The sequence below is a fragment of the Papio anubis genome, chromosome 5 (assembly GCF_008728515.1).
Source record: "Papio anubis isolate 15944 chromosome 5, Panubis1.0, whole genome shotgun sequence".
NCBI lineage: Eukaryota > Metazoa > Chordata > Mammalia > Primates > Cercopithecidae > Papio > Papio anubis.
The window spans coordinates 41,046,874-41,065,479 of record NC_044980.1 but is presented as its reverse complement, the minus strand read 5'-3'; the positions used below and the strand labels follow the sequence as shown (position 1 = coordinate 41,065,479).

General features: G+C 36.8%; 1 protein-coding gene across 5 annotated transcripts in view; it reads left to right on the top strand.

The window, feature by feature from the left end:
- Positions 1-13,102, top strand: part of GHR (growth hormone receptor) — a 300,380-nt gene extending 287,278 nt beyond the window's left edge. For 4 of the 5 annotated variants that reach the window (XM_021939160.2, XM_017959340.3, XM_017959341.3 and 1 more), the window contains 4 exons: positions 1,701-1,866; positions 3,918-4,008; positions 9,315-9,384; positions 9,712-13,102. In XM_021939160.2, the coding sequence (XP_021794852.1) occupies positions 1,701-1,866; positions 3,918-4,008; positions 9,315-9,384; positions 9,712-10,683 (1,299 nt within the window). In that variant the 3' untranslated portion in view covers positions 10,684-13,102. 5 annotated transcript variants of the gene reach the window in all.
- The last annotated feature ends 5,504 nt before the right edge of the window (positions 13,103-18,606 follow it).

Below are 18,606 nucleotides of genomic sequence, written 5' to 3'. Positions count from 1 at the left end.
AGACTTAATGGATAGCATGGAATTATTCATGATATCTGCGCCATATCTTGAGCACCCACTGTATACCTGATGTTGTACTGGGCTTTGGAAATGAAAAATAATGAGTTATCTTGGGGAATTTACAATGTAACATAGAAAGCTTGTATAACTAAATTTGCACAATGAAATATAATTAATAATAGAAGAAGTATATTATCTGGCAGAGCAGAGTGGGGAAAAGTACCAGCAAAGACTTAGAATATCAGCTGTCCTCAATACTTGCACTTAGACTTGGATGAGAAACAGTTCCCTGCACAAGCAGATGACAGGGTTAGGTATGATAGGAGCCACGTAAGTAGGAGCCACTCAAAATCTGAGTTTGGTGTGGCTGGTGTGGAGGGTTGAGAGAATATGAAGAGAGGACCACAACTTGAATCACTGAGGGCCCTTTTTTGATTCTATTAGTGAAATCTTTAAAGAAATTGTATTGGTGACAGTAACAGAGAAATAAGGGCTTTGAGGATGAAAACACAGGCTAAAAAAAAAAAAAAAAAAAGCCTAAGAAAAAATAATAAAGCTCAGTATTCAGTGTCCTGCCTTAAAGAAAGCATTTTAGGCATGCAAATATCCCATATATTCAGAAGTTCCTATAAAAAATACAAACAAACCCTGTCATATACACATGAGGCAGAAAAAAGATACTTTGTGAGTAGAAACTAATTGAGGTAAAAGAAAAACTTGTTTTAGAAGCTGAAGGCCCAGCTGCTGACTTAATAAAACAAATTATGAGAATTTTATTTATGTGAAAATCCATCCTGTTGAAAAACCGAGTGTTTAAAGTTTTCTATAAACAGCAACAAGATGTTCTACCAAAAAAATATATATATATGAAAAGCACATTGAATACCTGCTTTGAGTATTTGACTTGGAGGAAAATAGCATCACTAGTTGAGTATCTCTTTGATAGCAATATGTGTTAAAAGTCTAACAATCTCACTCTACCCTTCCCTGAGAACGTAAAGGAATATCCTAACCTTAAGGGTTGTGAGACCTAGATATTTCTTACCAAAGAACTCCTGTGACTTTTCTTTGCAAATTTTAAATAGCAAACTGTTTTGTGGTGGCTTTAAGCCTTCCAGAACAAGCATATTAGATATGTAGTTCCTTTTAATAAAAGTATTTGGAAGTTCAATAAAGGCAATTATGATTTTTCTAGGACCTTTTCCAATTCTGTTATTATGTGAATGACTACCCAGAATTTCCATCAAACACTGATATACAACTTGCTATGGCTACAATTTATTTTGGTGTGGAAATGTGTTTGGTTTTCTGTTCTTATGTCTCCCTTCATACAAAAGTGTAATATCCCGGATATGTAGACATACAGTTCTGCCATTCAGAGTAATTCTAATATGCTTTAATCTTATTAACTATCTGGAAGACTAATGCACAGCTGTAGCTGCATTTCTTTAAGTGAGTCTATCATATATTTGGGTTTATACCAAACTAAATTTGTGAACTATTATCCATTTAAAAAATGATTGTTTACATAATTATTTGCCTTAATCTTCCTTTAAATAGCAAATGCTCACGATGCATTTTAAAATATTACCTACTTTATAAAAATCCATTCTGAATGCAAATGGGGGAATACCTGTAGTGTTTGTTGCATTGAGTTGTTGATTCTTTAGCCAATATGCATTTATATTTTGTCTTGAAAGATGGATCCTATATTGTCAACATCAGTTCCAGTGTACTCATTGAAAGTGGATAAGGAATATGAAGTGCGTGTGAGATCCAAACGACGAAACTCTGGAAATTATGGCGAGTTCAGTGAGGTGCTCTATGTAACACTTCCTCAGATGAACCAATTTACATGTGAAGAAGGTAAAAGAAATAAAAGATTAAAATAGCAGCTAACCTGGCTTTTGTCAATATAACAGTTGATTCAACCCTGCACTGTTAGTGTGTTGTCCAGATCAAAATATATTAGCATCAGATATCACGGTGAGAGACCTTGAGCTCAATATCTGTAACAGATATTGTTCATTGCAAAAGCAGAAGGAAGATTTAGTTTCCAAATTTTTCATTCAGGAAATGTCCGGGGGACAGGTGGAAGTTTAGAGACAGGAATTCGGTGGCAATCTCTAGATGGTACAATTCAGATGATTCTTTTCTTTATATATGTTTATGTTCCTAAAATTTTCTGTAGTAAGTTTGTTTTGAATTTATAATCAGGAAAAAAAAAGCTGTTCTGATGATTAGGGAAGAAAGTATGTTTCTATATGGATGGATAGATGCGTGGCATCTAAGAGGAAACCTAATATTGAGTCGGCATAGGTAGTCAACAGCAGCTGCATAGGGTTTTAGAAAGTGGAGGTATGGCTTTTTCCTAGAGGAAAGGCTAATAAGTAGGGTGGCAGTCATACTCAAAGGAGACATGGAACATTTGAAAACCCTATGTAGGAGAATCACAACAATGATTAAAGTTTTTTAAAATGGGACCTATGAATTTAGAATAAAAGAATTAAAACTTTTAGATACAGAAATAAAGAAAACTGATTAATAATGAGCAGAAAGTATAGAGTATTATGATTCTCAAATGGGAATTGGCTCTATTCTATCTTCACTGAAAACAGAAGTTTACAGGGCTATATGTTTGTTAACGAGATAACCACAAGCTACATAGAAAATAAATTTATATTTCTGCATTTACTATACAGGTAGAATCTCATGATACTAAATAGCACTAGGATGAAAATTTCTGTAGCACCATTTTCTCTAAACTCTAGTTAACTGACTTCTTGTTTCCAAACTATTTGATATAATGCAATTCTGGTCTTAAAAGTATGACAGCTGTACACCCTTAAGCTTAGTGTAGTGGCATTTAATTCACTTAACATATATTTTTTAAAATGTCTTTTCCTCTGTTACTAATAAAAAAAGAAACTCTAACTTTATGTTATTTTCCTGAATATGTCACTGATATGAAATTATAGACACTACAAGACAAAAAATGATTTTTTCTCCCCCACCAATTCTTTAAAATGCTTATATTATCTCCCTAGGGGATTTTAATAACTTATTAAATAAGAAAAGACTATTTCAGCATAAAGGCCTACATTTTCAATGGCAATGTTAAGATAAATTTCATCTGTCATTTCTATGAAAAAGTGGTTAGCCTCTGTCTCTGTGGTAAGAATACTGGGAACCAACTGCAAAGTAGCTGGCAGGTACTTAATCTTAAGGAATGAAATAGAAGTTTTACAAACAGGTTCCCCCAAGTCTCATACAAAGTATACTAAAACCTGAAGATGGGAGCTCAATAGTGATCTTTCTGTCAATTTTATGTATATAATATACATGATATATATTTATTATATTTTAATAATTTACTTTATTGATATAAATATGTATATTTATAGCTGTAAAATATATGTTCTTTGTGTCTAAGAAGTTTCTGTCATGATTTATCAATAAAAACTCTGCCTTCATGTTTTTGATAAATCTTCAATCTGGAGGCTATGATAATCACCACACTTAAAAAAAAGTAGAAAAGAAACCAAGTGGGCATTATTTAGGTAGTGTGTTAATAAGCAACACTTTTTTCCTAGAGCTGAAACCTTTATGATACTCCCTTGACACATAATATGCTTAAAGCAGATTGTTTGTTTTCATAAAACACACTGATTTTGAACTATATGCTGTTTCTTTATTTTGAAGTTTTTTTAATGTGAGGAGATTTGAAAAGTGGACAGAGATGTTCATAAAACAGAAAAAAACTAAGTCATTGCATTCTGTTTCAGTGGTTATCAAGAGAAATCAGTGACTTTATTAGATGAATACAAACTGAATTTTTTGTGAAAAAGGAAAGGGAAATGTAAACTGTGCTTCAACTATTTGTAATTCTGAGAGCGAAATATTATTGTGTGTTTCAGATTTCTACTTTCCATGGCTCTTAATTATTATCTTTGGAATATTTGGGCTAACAGTGATGCTATTTGTATTCTTATTTTCTAAACAGCAAAGGTAGGTGTGAAGTAGTATTCTTTGGTATTTTTTGCCAGTTGTTTAGATTTCCATATGTGTTTCTATTTGTTATTTGATATTTTCTTTGTCAAATTATGACTGGAAATTTTAGTTAACCTAGTAAACTTTTATCTCCAGTTATATATTTACCATTTATATAAAACTCAATTTGTTTTATTTATCATAGACAACTTAGAGGTTTAGATTCTATCTGGAGACTTGCACAGGACATTAAGAGGCTTAGGCTGGTGACTATGCATACCTTGTGATGTGTACCTCTTTATCCAAGAGCTAGCTCTTCCCCTCAAGTCCTCAACAAGTTTACCCATTCATTCCAGAACTTCAAAGTATCACTGAGCCTTTGGCTGAGTCTGATACAGTCCTTATATACAGACATTTTTTTCCCCTTGAGATGGAGTCTCACTCTGTTGCCCAGGCTGGAGTGCAATGGCGCGATCTTGGCTCACTGCAGCCGCTGCCCCCCAGGTTCAAGTGATTCTCCTGCCTCAGCCTCCCGAGTAGCTGGGATTACAGGCACCCACCACTATGCCCGGCTAATTTTTGTGTGTTTTTGGTAGAGACAGGGTTTTGCCATGTTGGCCAGGCTAGTCTTGAACTCCTGATCTCAATACACAGGCAAAATTTTAAGTGGCAAACTACCCAGGTAGATAGTTAAGTCTAATAAAACATTTTTTAGACTTCATATGATGATGAGTTCAAGTAAATTCAGGTTTAATTTAAATTATTTGGATATTTATGATTTTGTGTTTCACCTGCATTTATAAACACAGCTAAAAGTCTTTATAAGTGTAAAGAGATTTCATTCCACTTTCTCTTGGAATCAAAAGCCTTGAGTTCCAGTTATCATTTTTGTCATTGCTGTTTGACCTTGTTTGAGTCCCAGAATCTCTCCAGGCCTCCATATTCTTATGGTTAATATGAGAGTATGGGTTATATAATCTTTAAATTTTCCTTGAGCTATGATATATGTTATTTATATTATTCTGTTTTTCTTCCTGATAGAAACTCACTACACACTACAGGAAATTTTTTTGAACAAAATATGGGAAAAATGATTGGTACTGATTGCCAGTGTCCTACATTTAAGGTTGTTTTGTTTGGTTGTTTTCTTTGTTTTGTTTTGCTTTGTTTTGTTTTTTTGAGATGGAGTCTTGCTCTGTCACCCAGGCTGGAGTCTGGAGAGTGCAGTAGCCCAATCTCAGCTCACTGCAACCTCCACCTCCCAGGTTCAAGCGATTCTCCTGCCTCAGCCTCCCGAGTAGCTGGGATTACAGGGATGTGCCACCACGCCCAGCTAATTTTGTATTTTTAGATACAGTTTCGCCATGTTGGTCAGACTGGTCTCGAACTCCTGACCTCAGGTTATCCGCCCGCCTCAGCCTTCCAAAGTGCTGGGATTACAGGCGTGAGCTACCGCGCCTGGCCCCGTTTAAGGTATTTTCAAAGTCCCAATGGTTAACCTTGCTTCTTCTCCTAGAACTAAGGTGACTAACACTCCCAGGTTGCCTAGAGCTTTCCTGGTTTTTAGCAATGCAAGTCCTGTGTGCCAGGAAATCCCTCAGTTCCAGGTAACCAAGGCAGTTGGTCCCCTTACCTAGAATTGAAAGTAGGTTCTCCAGCTGAAGCCAAAAGGCATCTATAAATCAAAATGAGATCTATGTTAATATATTTTAAAGTATTTTAATTTGTTTTGTAAGGTAGTATAACATTTGTAAATTTCAAAATAGAATTTTCTTAGGAAGAAGAATTATTGGGACACTAGAGTTCTCAAGTGTCAAGCATGCTAAAAGTCTAACTGAATGCAGAAAGGGTTATTTTCAATAGAGTTTTATGTCCAATTTTATAATATAAACCAATGGGAAAGTAAAATTCATTCTGCAGAATTCCATTTTGCACCTAACTTTCTGGCAACATTTCTATTTTCCAAAAAAGCAGCTATCATAAATCACAATACAATTTTCTGTTGTTTCAGGAAAATAAATAAATATATTTTTAGATTTTTAATTTGTGTATTTAAGTAATGCCAACAAAAAAAGAACCAAATTATTCTGTTGATTAATTTCAGTTTATTAATCTATATATCTGGTGGGGAAATTTATACATAACTTCAATAGATAAACTCACGAGGTATATAAAGTAATTAGCTCTTAGTATTAGTTGTGAATTTCTAGCCATTGTGAAGGCCAAGTCAATTTGTTATGTTGTTTAGTTATATTGGCTAACAATATTAGGAAGAAAAAATTATCCTCTCAAAAAGTAGGATTTCCAAGAAAACATATTACTTCTAATAGAGTGCTTTTTATAAATAATGAAATTCTTAACTATAATGTTTAGTCAAAATCACCAGATTCTACAATTGATTTGAAATCTTTATTGTTCTCCCAATTTTCCTGCACTAAATTGAATTTTCTGTAGGAAAGAATTAACTTTTTTTTCATTTGCCCAATAAAAACCCTTATCATTGTCTAAATTTGCATGTTCTACTGAAAGTGGGAAATAGTAGCAAATATTTGTCAGCAAGTATGGACAGAACATGTAGTTCCAACAATTAAATTGATACTACAAAGAATGAGATTTTTCCTAGAACTGTAGGGCTGTAAAGTGGCTTCAGGTCCTACACGCCTTTGAAATTTTGTGAGTCCACAATTCGTTATCCAACCCACTTCACCCTGCTTTAATCCAGTTAATTGAGTCAACTCTAGCAAAATTTATAATTTTATTTGTATGTGATACAAAATCACAAACTTAGTTTCAAGTCAGGCTATACTGGTTCCTACCACACAACCCACCCAGCCTTTGAGCTGTTACCAATTGAGGAAAGAAATAACTGAATCAGCCTAAAATAGAACTTCCAAACCAATAGCCACATTCAGCCTACAGATTCACATTTTATTTTATTTTAATTAGTTTTGATTTTATTTTAATTAGTTTTGATTTTAGAGTGAAGATTTTCCTACAAAGTGTTTGTAAAATACAGAATTTTCACACAAAAATCCAGATTTGGAGATTATCTTTTAAAAAATGAAAGATGTGGTGAAACTGAACAAGGCAGCATATGCTGCAGCAGACAACCAGCTGTCCTATTTGGGACTGGCACACATTCTTTAATGTGCCACCATCCTCATTCCTCCTAATGACTTTGCAACTGGCTTGCTTTATTCATCTGCATGACCTACTTGGGCCCCTTAGATTTATGGTCTGCCACTGTGACATAAGGTCACTACAACCCCTAGAAAACCACTAGCACATGCCTGAATGCATCATCCTATTCAAAAAGGAGAAGCACACGTCACAAAGTCAAACATCAGCCATTTGGAAACCTCTGCTTCCTGTAATTAGAGTTATGTTCCATCTTTTTATGTTTTTGAGAATTTGAAATATCGATTTAGAGATGCAGAATCAAGAAAAAAAAAAAACAGCAAAACAACAGCATGACGCAAAGAACCTGGGTTTTGGTTTGGAGTCAGGTTCTCTGGGTTTGAGCCCCAACTGTGCCAACTATCAGTGCATGATTTGAACATGTTCCTTAATTTTCCAAGTTTTTGCACATGTATATCATCTGCCTCCCTGGGAGTCATAAGGATTAAGTGAAATGTTTAGTGCAGGGGTCACAAACTGATTTCATGGAGTCAGAGTACATTTTTATGCTTTTCAAGCCATACAGTGTCTGTCACAACTACTCAACTCTGCCACTGTGGCATGAAAGTGGCCATAGACAATATGGAAATGAATGAAGATGCTTGTGTTCTCATAAAATTTTATCTACACAAACAGGTGACAGGCCAGATTTGGCCCACAGACCTTAATTTAGTGACCCACAGTTTAGTGCAAAATATATCCCACAGCGTCTGATTTATCAGAAACACTAAAAAATGAGAGTAGTTATTATTAATAATTTGTATTGCTTATTTCTATATCTGTAATTCATTAGTAAGAATTTGCTTTAACATTTGCCCCACTGAGTAGTAGAGGCTACTTAATGCAATTTATAAAATGGAATTTCCCTCATTGCTTGGATTAGGTAAAATGGCAAGTAGAAATATTGAGAGAATGTATTCCTTATGGAATGGACTAGACTGACCATTCACACTGAGTGGAATAGCAACTGATATCCAAAAATCAGGTTACCACCTCTTCATGACAGTGTCATCTCTGAATAGTCAGGAGTTTTTTTAAAAGTTAAATGAATTGTTTGGAATAATATCTGAGCCTTTTTTCAGTGCTATAATTTGATTTTAAAAAATAAATTCCAGGCCAGATACAATGGCTTATAGCATATAAATCCAGCACTTTGGGAGGATGGGGCGGGAGGATTGCCCTGAGGCCAGGAGTTCCAGACGGCTCGGGCAGTGACTAGAGCAAGACTCCATTACAAAAAATGAAACAATAAAAATTAGCCTACCCTGTAGTCTTAGCTACTTACGAGGCTGAGGCAGGAATATCGCTTGGCCCAGGAGTTTGAGGCTGCAGTGAATTATGATTACACTACTGGACTCCAACCTGGGTGATAAATTAAGATCCTGTCTCAAAAAGTTTAAAAAAAAAATTTAAAACACCATAAACTCCAATTACACTATTAATTGTACAAAATAGATACATGATTTATTCATTTTTATGACCGAAAAATAATTTAAAGATTTGCAACAGAAAATGTAAATGCATCCTAGAATTGTGTATATAAACCCATACTGATTAGTTAGAGATAGTTCAAATTTAGTCTGTCCCATCTGAAATGAATCCTGTAGTAAAACCCTGTTTAATAAGATCATCTTAGATAATTTCATAATTAATATGAACTATATAGCTAACCTACCCAAGTCTACCCTTTTTCAAGGGTGCGAGTAATCTTGGCTCCATGTGTATTGACCCTTTTTTCGTTCTTTCTTTTCTGTACAAATTACTGATGAGATGTACACTGGAATTGCCTTATAGCTGACATGGAAATCAGCTTCAGATGAAATTAAATGTCTTACTTTCAAATACTAAATCTGGCTGAAAATAAAAAAGCATTAAGAAAAAAAGGATTGTGGGAAAAACACATTTTCTTTTAATAGACTTCAGATGAGGTTTTTCGGGTTTTTTAATTGTTCTTTTTTTTCCTTCTACAATTTTTCTTTCTCATTTGCTGTCTAATATTTTCTTCTGTTTCTCATACTCCAATTATATAAAGTACCAGAATATTTGGAAAAGTAATAGTATTGCCAATATTTTATTTCTATCTTTTGCTATAATTGAGAATATGTAGCTTTTAAGATGTCAAAACCAAAATTTTATATGTTTTCAAGGATTAAAATGCTGATTCTGCCCCCAGTTCCAGTTCCAAAGATTAAAGGAATCGATCCAGATCTCCTCAAGGTAATTAATAATTTTATCTAAATTGTGGCCAGTACTAATTAACACCTGAAGAATCCTGTCATATGTTTAAAGTTTTCTGTAAGCTATGTATATCACATTCAATTTTCTTGTATCTCGTCTCCTAGAGAAAATTTTTTAAAATATTCTCTCTTAAAAATAAGAAAATGTCATATGTATAAAAAGTTATGCACTAATTTATGTTTTGTGATATGTTTTGTTACTGTTGTTCTTATTGTAGCCATAATTAATCTCTGAACATCATTTGCTAATTCATTTAATTATTATGAGTTTCTTTTCATAGATCTTCATTTTCTCTCTATTTTCTAGGAAGGAAAATTAGAGGAAGTGAACACAATCTTAGCCATTCATGATAGCTATAAACCCGAATTCCACAGTGATGACTCTTGGGTTGAATTTATTGAGCTAGATATTGATGAGCCAGATGAAAAGAATGAGGGATCAGACACAGACAGACTTCTAAGCAGTGACCATCAGAAATCACATAGTAACCTAGGGGTGAAGGATGGCGACTCTGGACGTACCAGCTGTTATGAACCTGACATTCTGGAGACTGATTTCAATGCCAATAACATACATGAGGGTACCTCAGAGGTTGCTCAGCCACAGAGGTTAAAAGGGGAAGCAGATCTCTTATGCCTTGACCAGAAGAATCAAAATAAGTCACCTTATCATGATGCTTGCCCTGCTACTCAGCAGTCCAGTGTTATCCAAGCAGAGAAAAACAAACCACAACCACTTCCTACTGATGGAGCTGAGTCAACTCATCAAGCTGCCCATATTCAGCTAAGCAATCCAAGTTCACTGGCAAACATCGACTTTTATGCCCAGGTGAGCGACATTACACCAGCAGGGAGTGTGGTCCTTTCCCCAGGCCAAAAGAATAAGGCAGGGATGTCCCAGTGTGACATGCACCTGGAAATGGTCTCACTCTGCCAAGAAGACTTCATTATGGACAATGCCTACTTCTGTGAGGCAGATGCCAAAAAGTGCATCCCTGTGGCTCCTCACATCAAGGTTGAATCACACATAGAGCCAAGCTTTAACCAAGAGGATATTTACATCACCACCGAAAGCCTTACCACTACTGCTGGGAGGCCTGGGACAACAGAACATATTCCAGGTTCTGAGATGCCTGTCCCAGACTATACCTCCATTCATATAGTACAGTCCCCACAGGGCCTCATACTCAATGCAACTGCCTTGCCCTTGCCTGGCAAAGAGTTTCTCTCGTCGTGTGGCTATGTGAGCACAGACCAACTGAACAAAATCATGCCTTAGCCTTTCTTTGATTTCCCAAGAGCTACGTATTTAATGGCAAAGAATTGGCTGGGGCAATAATGTTTAAACCAAAACAATGTTTAAACCTTTTTTGCAGGGGTGACAGGGTGGGATATGGATTCTAAAATGCCTTTTCCCGAAATGCTGAAATATGATGTTAAAAAAATAAGAAGAATGCTCAATCAGATAGATATTTCTATTGTGCAATGTAAATATTTTAAAGAATTGTGTCAGACTGTTTAGTAGCAGTGATTGTCTTATTATTGTGGGTGTTAATTTTTGATACTAAGCATTGAATGGCTATGTTTTTAATGTGTAGTAAATCACGCTTTTTGAAAAAGCGAAAAAATCAGGTGGCTTTTGCAGTTCAGGAAAATTGAATGCAAACCATAGCACAGGCTAATTTTTTGTTGTTTCTTAAATAAAAAACTTTTTTATTTAAAAAATTAAATTAAAACTAGAGGTGAGAAAATCAAACTGTAAGCAAGAAGGCAAAAATAGTTTGGATATGTAAAACATTTATTTTGACATAAAATTGATAAAGATATTTTTAATAATTTAGACTTCAAACATGGCTATTTTATATTACACTACACACTGTGTACTGCAGTTGGTGTGACCCCTCTAAGGAGTATAGCAACTACAGTCTAAAGCTGGTTTAATGTTTTGGCTAATGCACCTAAAGAAAAACAAACTAGTTTTTTACAAAGCCCTTTTATACCTCCCCAGACTCCTTCAACAATTCTAAAATGATTGTAGTAATCTGCATTATTGGAACATAATTTTTTTTAAACAAATATTTTTTTAGCAAATTTTTAAACAAATATTTGTTAATTTAGAAAACTTTAAAGTGTTTGCACAGATCAACTTACCGGGCACCAAAAGAAGTAAAAGCAAAAAAAGAAAACCTTTCTTCACCAAATCTTGGTTCATGCCAAAAAAATACATGCTAAGAGAAGTAGAAATCGTAGCTGGTTCATACTGACCAAGATGCTTAAGTGCTGCAGTTGCACATGGAGTGAGTTTTTTAGTGTGTGCAGATGGTGAGAGAGAAGATCTATAGCCTCTGCAGCAGAATCTGTTCACACCCAACTTGGTTTTGTTACATAATTATCCAGGAAGGGAATAAGGTACAAGAAGCATTTTGTAAGTTGAAGCAAATCAAATGAAATTAACTGGGTAATCAAGCAAAGAGTTCAAGAAATAGGTTTTTGTTTCACAGCCTATAACCAGACACATACTCATTTTTCATGGTAATGAACAGAACATAGAAGAAACAAGGTTTTCAGTCCCCACAGATAACTGAAAATTATTTAAACCTCTAAAAGAAACTTTCTTTCTCACTAAATCTTTTATAGGATTTATTTAAAATAGCAAAAGAAGAAGTTTCATCATTTTTTACTTCCTCTCTGAGTGGATTGGCCTCAAAGCAAGCATTCAGAAGAAAAAGAAGGGACCTCAATAATTTATAAATTATTTTGCAATCCCTTAATATCCTAAACATCAGTTTTTGTTGTTGTTGTTGTTGTTGTTGTTGAGATGGAGTCTCACTCTGTCGCCAGGCTAGAGTACAGTGGCATGATCTTGGCTCACTGCAATCTCCACCTCCCCCAGGTTCAAGCGATTCCCCTGCCTCAGCCTCCTGAGTAGCTGGGACTACAGGCACGCACCACCACACCAGGCTAATTTTTTTGTATGTTAGCAGAGATGGGGTTTCACCATGTTGGCCAGGATGGTCTCAATCTCCTGACCTCATGATCCACACAACTTGGCCTCCAAAAGTGCTGGGATTACAAGCGTGAGCCACCGCGCCCGGCCCTAAACATCATTTTTAAGAGCATTGGGATATTTCCTGAAAAGGTTTATGAAAAAGAAGAATCTCATCTCAGTGAAGAATACTTCTCATTTTTAAAAAAAGCTTAAAACTTTGAAGTTAGCTTTAACTTAAATAGTATTTCCCATTTATCGCAGACCTTTTTTAGGAAGCAAGCTTAATGCCTGATAATTTTGAATTCCCTTTCTTGCAGGAAGGGCTATGAAAAGCTAGAATTGAGTGTTTAAAGTTCAACATGTTATTTGTAATAGATGTTTAATAGATGTTCTGCTACTTTGCTGCTATGGTTTTCTCCAAGAGCTACATAATTTAGTTTCATATAAAGTATCATCAGTGTAGAACCTAATTCAATTCAAAGCTGTGTGTTTGGAAGACTATCTTACTATTTCACAACAGCCTGACAACATTTCTATAGCCAAAAATAGCTAAATACCTCAATCAGTCTCAGAATGTCATTTTGGTACTTTGGTGGCCACACAAGCCATTATTCACTAGTATGACTAGTTATGTCTGGCAGTTTATATTTAACTCTCTTTATTTCTGTGGATTTTTTCCTTCAAAGTTTAATAAATTTATTTTCTTGGATTCCTGATAGTGTGCTTCTGTTATCAAACATCAACATAAAAATCATCTAAACCACTCTGTATACTGTGAATTATCATTGTAAGGAGAGCTTAGCACCACTGGATCAAATACATCAGCACTGGGTATGGAGATTTTTATGGGCTGGGATATAGGGAGGGAAACATAAACCCCTTCCCTTATTTTTTGAGGAGACAAAAGCCCAGCTCAGAAATATCCTACTGGCTTGGCCCTCCCCTTAGGCTGTGACTCCCCATGGGCAAAGGTTCATAGAGCCGTGTATTTGATGCATCATAGAAAATAAATGACATGGGTGTGGGGTGAGGGAGAGTGACATGTGAGCATTATCTTTGTATTTCCAGCTTGAGCATGTTGTCTGGAAGGAAGGAAAGCAGCTCTTCCTCTGCCATTCACCCATTGGCCTAACTCAGTTTATTGGACTAGCTGCTTGTTATCATGGGAATCAGCTAATAAGTCAGGCTTGGGAGAAAAGCTGATTAGGTAGGTTGTGTAGGAGCTTGAGAGAGCCATGAAGTATAGATTCCTACAGCAGGAGGCAGGCTGCAGGTGAGGTGGCTACTGAACCCTAGGATCCTGAGCAGGCACTGGATTCTGAAATGTAGGAATCTGGTGATGACATTGATAAATCTACTAAACAATGAGGTATTACTTCAGCAAGTCGAATGCAAAGTGCCACAACTTTCTATAATACTCGAGGGTTATATTTAAAAAAAAAAAAAAAAAAAAAAAGTCTTCATCTGCTGCCTTCTGCCGTGTGAGCAGTCATTACCTGAAAGAACTATGGAGTGAAGCCTCAGGGATTCTTCATATGGATGCTTTAAGGTATGAGGAGTATAGGGAAAAGGAAGCCTGCCTACTTCCATGGATTGAAATAACACAGTTCTGTTTCAGAAGATTAATGATGTGTTGAAAATGGCTACACACGTTTCAGCATTTCAATTTCTCAAAGTTTCTAACACTTTATTCAAGTGCTCTAATATTTACATATTTACATATTTTTATACCAAAATATGTCTTTTTATGTGCTTGTTATGTGGGTAAGAAATAGTGACCAGAAAAACCAGAAGTTACTTAAATATAAACTTTTTAGTGTGGAATCCAAGATCCCACATAATTTGCCCCAGTCTCCTTTGACAGTTTAGAATTTAAGACCTAGATGTAAATATGTCTGGAATTGGTGGCTTCTTGGTCTCACTGACTTCAAGAATGAAGCTGCAGACCCTTGTGGTGTTACAGTTCTTAAAGATGGTGTGTCCGGAGTTTGTTCCTTCAGATGTTCAGATGTGTCCAGAGTTTATTCCTTTTGGTGGGTTCATGGTCTCTCTGGCTTCAGGAGTTGAGCTGCAGATCTTCGCAGTGAGTGTTACAGTTCATAAAGGTGGTGCCAACCCAAAGAGTGAGCAGCAGCAAGATTTATTGCGAAGAGTGAAAGAACAAAGCCTCCAAAGCATGGATAGGGACCCAAGTGAGCAGGCTGCCACTGCTGCAGCCTGCTTTTATTCCCTTCTCTGATGCCAAGCACATTCTGCTGATTGGCTATTTTACAGAGAGCTGATTGGTCTGTTTTGACAGAGTGCTGATTGGTGCATTTACAATCCCTGAGCTAGACACAGAGTGCTGATTGGTGCATTTACAATCCTCTAGCTAGACATGAACGTTCTCCAAGTCCCCACCAGATTAGCTAGATACAGAGTGCTGATTGGTGCATCCACAAACCCTGAGCTAGACACAGAGTGCTGATAGGTGCATTTCCAATCCTCTAGCTAGACATGAAAGTTCTCCAAGTTTCCACCTGACTCAGGAGCCCAGCTGGCTTTGCCTAGTGGATCCCACACCGTGGCCACAGGTGGAGCTACCCGTCAGTCCCGCACCACCAGCCCACACTCAGCCCTTGGGCTGTGGATGGGACGGGGGGGGACGGGGGGGGCAGCAAAGCAGGGGCCAGTGCCCATCTGAGAGGTTTGGGCCGCATGGCAGCCTACCACGGGGTGCTCGGCCATGGCGGGCTGCAAGTCCCCAGCCCTGCCCCCTGGGGAGGCGGCTGAGGTCCGGTGAGAATTCAAGCTAGGCGCAGTCCTGCCGGCAGTGCTGGGGGACCCGGCGTCCCCTCCGCAGCTGCTGGCTGAGCGCTAAGCCCCTCACTGCCTGGGCTGGTGGCGCCAGTGGGCCGCTCTGAGTGTGGGGCCGCCCAGCCTGCACCCACCCATAACTCGTGCTGGCCCGCAAGCACCCCGAGCAGCTCTGGTTCCCACCTACGCCTCTCTCTCCACACCTACGGCTCCGACCTCGGCCAGCCCAGAGTGGGGCTCCCACAGTGCAGCGGCTCAAGCAGAGCCAGAGTGGACGCGGAGACGGAGGAGGTGCCGAGAGCGAGCGAGGGCTGCTTGCATGTTATCACCTCTCATAATGGGCACAGCTTCTGAATAAGAATTTGACGTTTGGTTAACATTCAATTTCTGTTGCTGTGGAAATCTAATGAGCATATGATGTCAGCTATGTTACATAGGAAACATTGCTCATGGTTTAAATGATCCCTGACTGATAAATGACTTCTGGATAGGGAGAAACTATAAACACCTGGAGATAAGTTACACTTTGGACTTGAGAATAGTGACTCTTGTAATTAAGCATTTCCCCTATAGAAATACTGGAAGCTATGTTTCTGGAGTTGTAACAAGAGTAACTGGCTCCAGTGAGGCATAGAGCTTCCAAGCCTGGGAGACTCCTTTACCTGCCCAATACCTTCCCTGAATCTGAGCTGTCACTTGTAGGAGGAGAGCAAGGAAAAGAGCTGCTGGATAGCTATATAAACAGGTGTTTAGACTGCTTCGTGCACTGTTATCCTAACTGTGACTCTAAAGCAGAAAGCCTGATGCTGTATCCCTTCTGTCCTACATCCCTCTGAGTAGACTGGAACCAAGTATGGTGAATCTGGGAAATCTTTGGTTGAGCCTAAGAAGATCCCCTTGGGTATGTAGCAAAAGACACTTGCCATTTCTTGAACAAAGTTTGTGCTTTCCCGTCTCTGTGTTCTTGGTCATGCCTCCTCCTTCAACTGAAAAGCTCCCACTTACCAACCCTGCCTGTCAAAGATTCCCTTCATCCTTCATGGCCCAGCTCAAATGCCTCCTTCATGAACTCTCCTCTGATTCTCATCATCCAGTCAGTGATTATTTCTTCTGAACCATGTTTAATGGTGTTTATCACACTACTTTGGTAGGTCACCTAACAAATGGCTAGAATAGATTTGCCAGTATGTACACTGGGGAATATCTATCTCCAAAATGTCCTTGAATGGGTAATTTTGTGGTCAAATAAATTTGGAAAACATCTCATACTACACTCCCCTCTGGGAGAGTCATAGTGCATTTTGACATTTTAAAACTTCTACAGTTTAAACAAATCCATTTAAATTTAACACATTTTTCCTAATTAATAATAAGAAATAGTGAAAGAATACCCAGTATTATATTATTAACACTTAGGAAAAACTATGTAAGGAGAGTAACACAACTGGCACAAAATAAAGTTATATTAAATTTCAGATGAATGTGAATTTGAACAAAATCTTTTATATGATGTCATTAAATTTTTATTCTCAATAAAACTTCCTAAAAATTAAATGCAAAGGAGCTGCATGATTAAAATAAACACAGATTCTTCTCAACTCAACTCAGATATGACATTTTTCTGAAAGTCTGGACATCTTAGAGCATTCATTATCTTCTCTATGACAGTGATTTTTATGTTTGCTGAAACAGATTTTAACTTTTTCCCTTTTTCAGTCCAAAGAATGACTGACATATGGAATGTAGCAATATTAACAAATTCTGATTCTTATTTAAGACACCCATTTTTCTATGAAATCTGAGCTTATAACACCAAGAAATGCTTATATCACTTATCGTAAGGAGGGGCATATGTTGCCGTGAAACTGCAGAATAATATTTATCTGTTATTGTCTGAAGAAAATTAATTCACACCTAATGCTGCCTGCTAAGTTAAAAAAAAAAAAAAAAAAAAAAAAACTTCGAATATAATAGATTTTTTTCACAATAGTCCCAGAAAGCAGTCTTTGTAGGAATATATAGAAATCAATTTTGTTGCTCTCTTATTAGAAAAGAATCTCTACACAATTGTTCTGTGGGCATTAAGAGATGTTACCAGCATTTTCTATAAGAATAAAATAATTTGTGAAGAAATTGTACTCACTTTGGCTTTGACAATGGTACTGTAGTCAAAAATTCAAAGTAGGAAGATTTTTATTGTTACCTTTCCTTTAATGGTACCATATGATAAAAAAATAATTTGCATATAAAGGACTTGCACGTAAGGACTTTATAAAGTACTTTCAAAGGTATTTTCTTTAAACTTAGGAAATCTGTGTTGTAGGCTTGTCAGATATTATTCTTAACATTTTATTGGGGGAAAAAAGGCTCATAAAACCTAAGAGATTTTCCCAAAGTTAATAAACTAGTGAGTGATGAAGTCAGGATGAAAACCCAGGTTGACCAGTCCAGAGTTCCCAAAACAATGCAACCTATAACATTACTGGATGGGGGAAAAGCTTTGGATCCTATTCACAGTCTGAAGAAAATGGAAAGTTAATTGTTTTGTAATAATTATTATTGAAAGATAATAACTAATCTTTGAATAATCTTTGGTAATAATAATTCTTTGAATCCTTCGGTAGAATTCAAAGAATCACCTGCCAAAGATAAAAAGTTCTTCTCTGATAAACAACCAGCTAGTAAATGTCTAACAACCAGTTCTGGATTTGGGGGTTCTAGATTTGTAATATTTGCCAATTTCAATGGTGTGAATACACAAATATGGCGATTTTAAGTCATTATCTCATCACTGCACACGAAGTTTGGAAAAGATGGCACAATCAGTTCTCATAACTACAGACCAGCTCCAGGAAACCACTGAGTCTACACAACCTTAAAATTTCATCTAATGCTGACATTTTTTGTAATGGCTAAGTAGCATTTTTAGCTAACATTAAGCACTTACCATATGTCAGACACTCTTCTAAGCACTTTACATTCATGAACTTATTTATCCTCACAACAATCTCATGAGGTAAATCCTATTTTCCCCAGTTTACTGATGTGGAAACTGAGTTACAGATCATTTAATTAACTTGACCAAAATCACAAAAGTAATCAATGTTAGAGCCGGAATGCAAACACAAGCACCCTGGCTTTAGAGCTTGTGCTCTACATTTAGTACTATCCTACTTTCGAATAATAATTGTGTCCAGATTGGACGCGCATAATGACAACAAAAGGCAGCTGATTGCTGAGCACTCCAGGCAGGCAGTTCATATTCAGTATTGCTCATTTTTATACAACACAAGCATCATCTTTCCATGCCTTCGAGACAACTATCTAGATTCATATCTGGGATAAACAGAGATTACCAAATGTCTGCTTCTGAGTCTTCCACAATGCCATGGAGACTTCATTGCATGCTCTACCCTT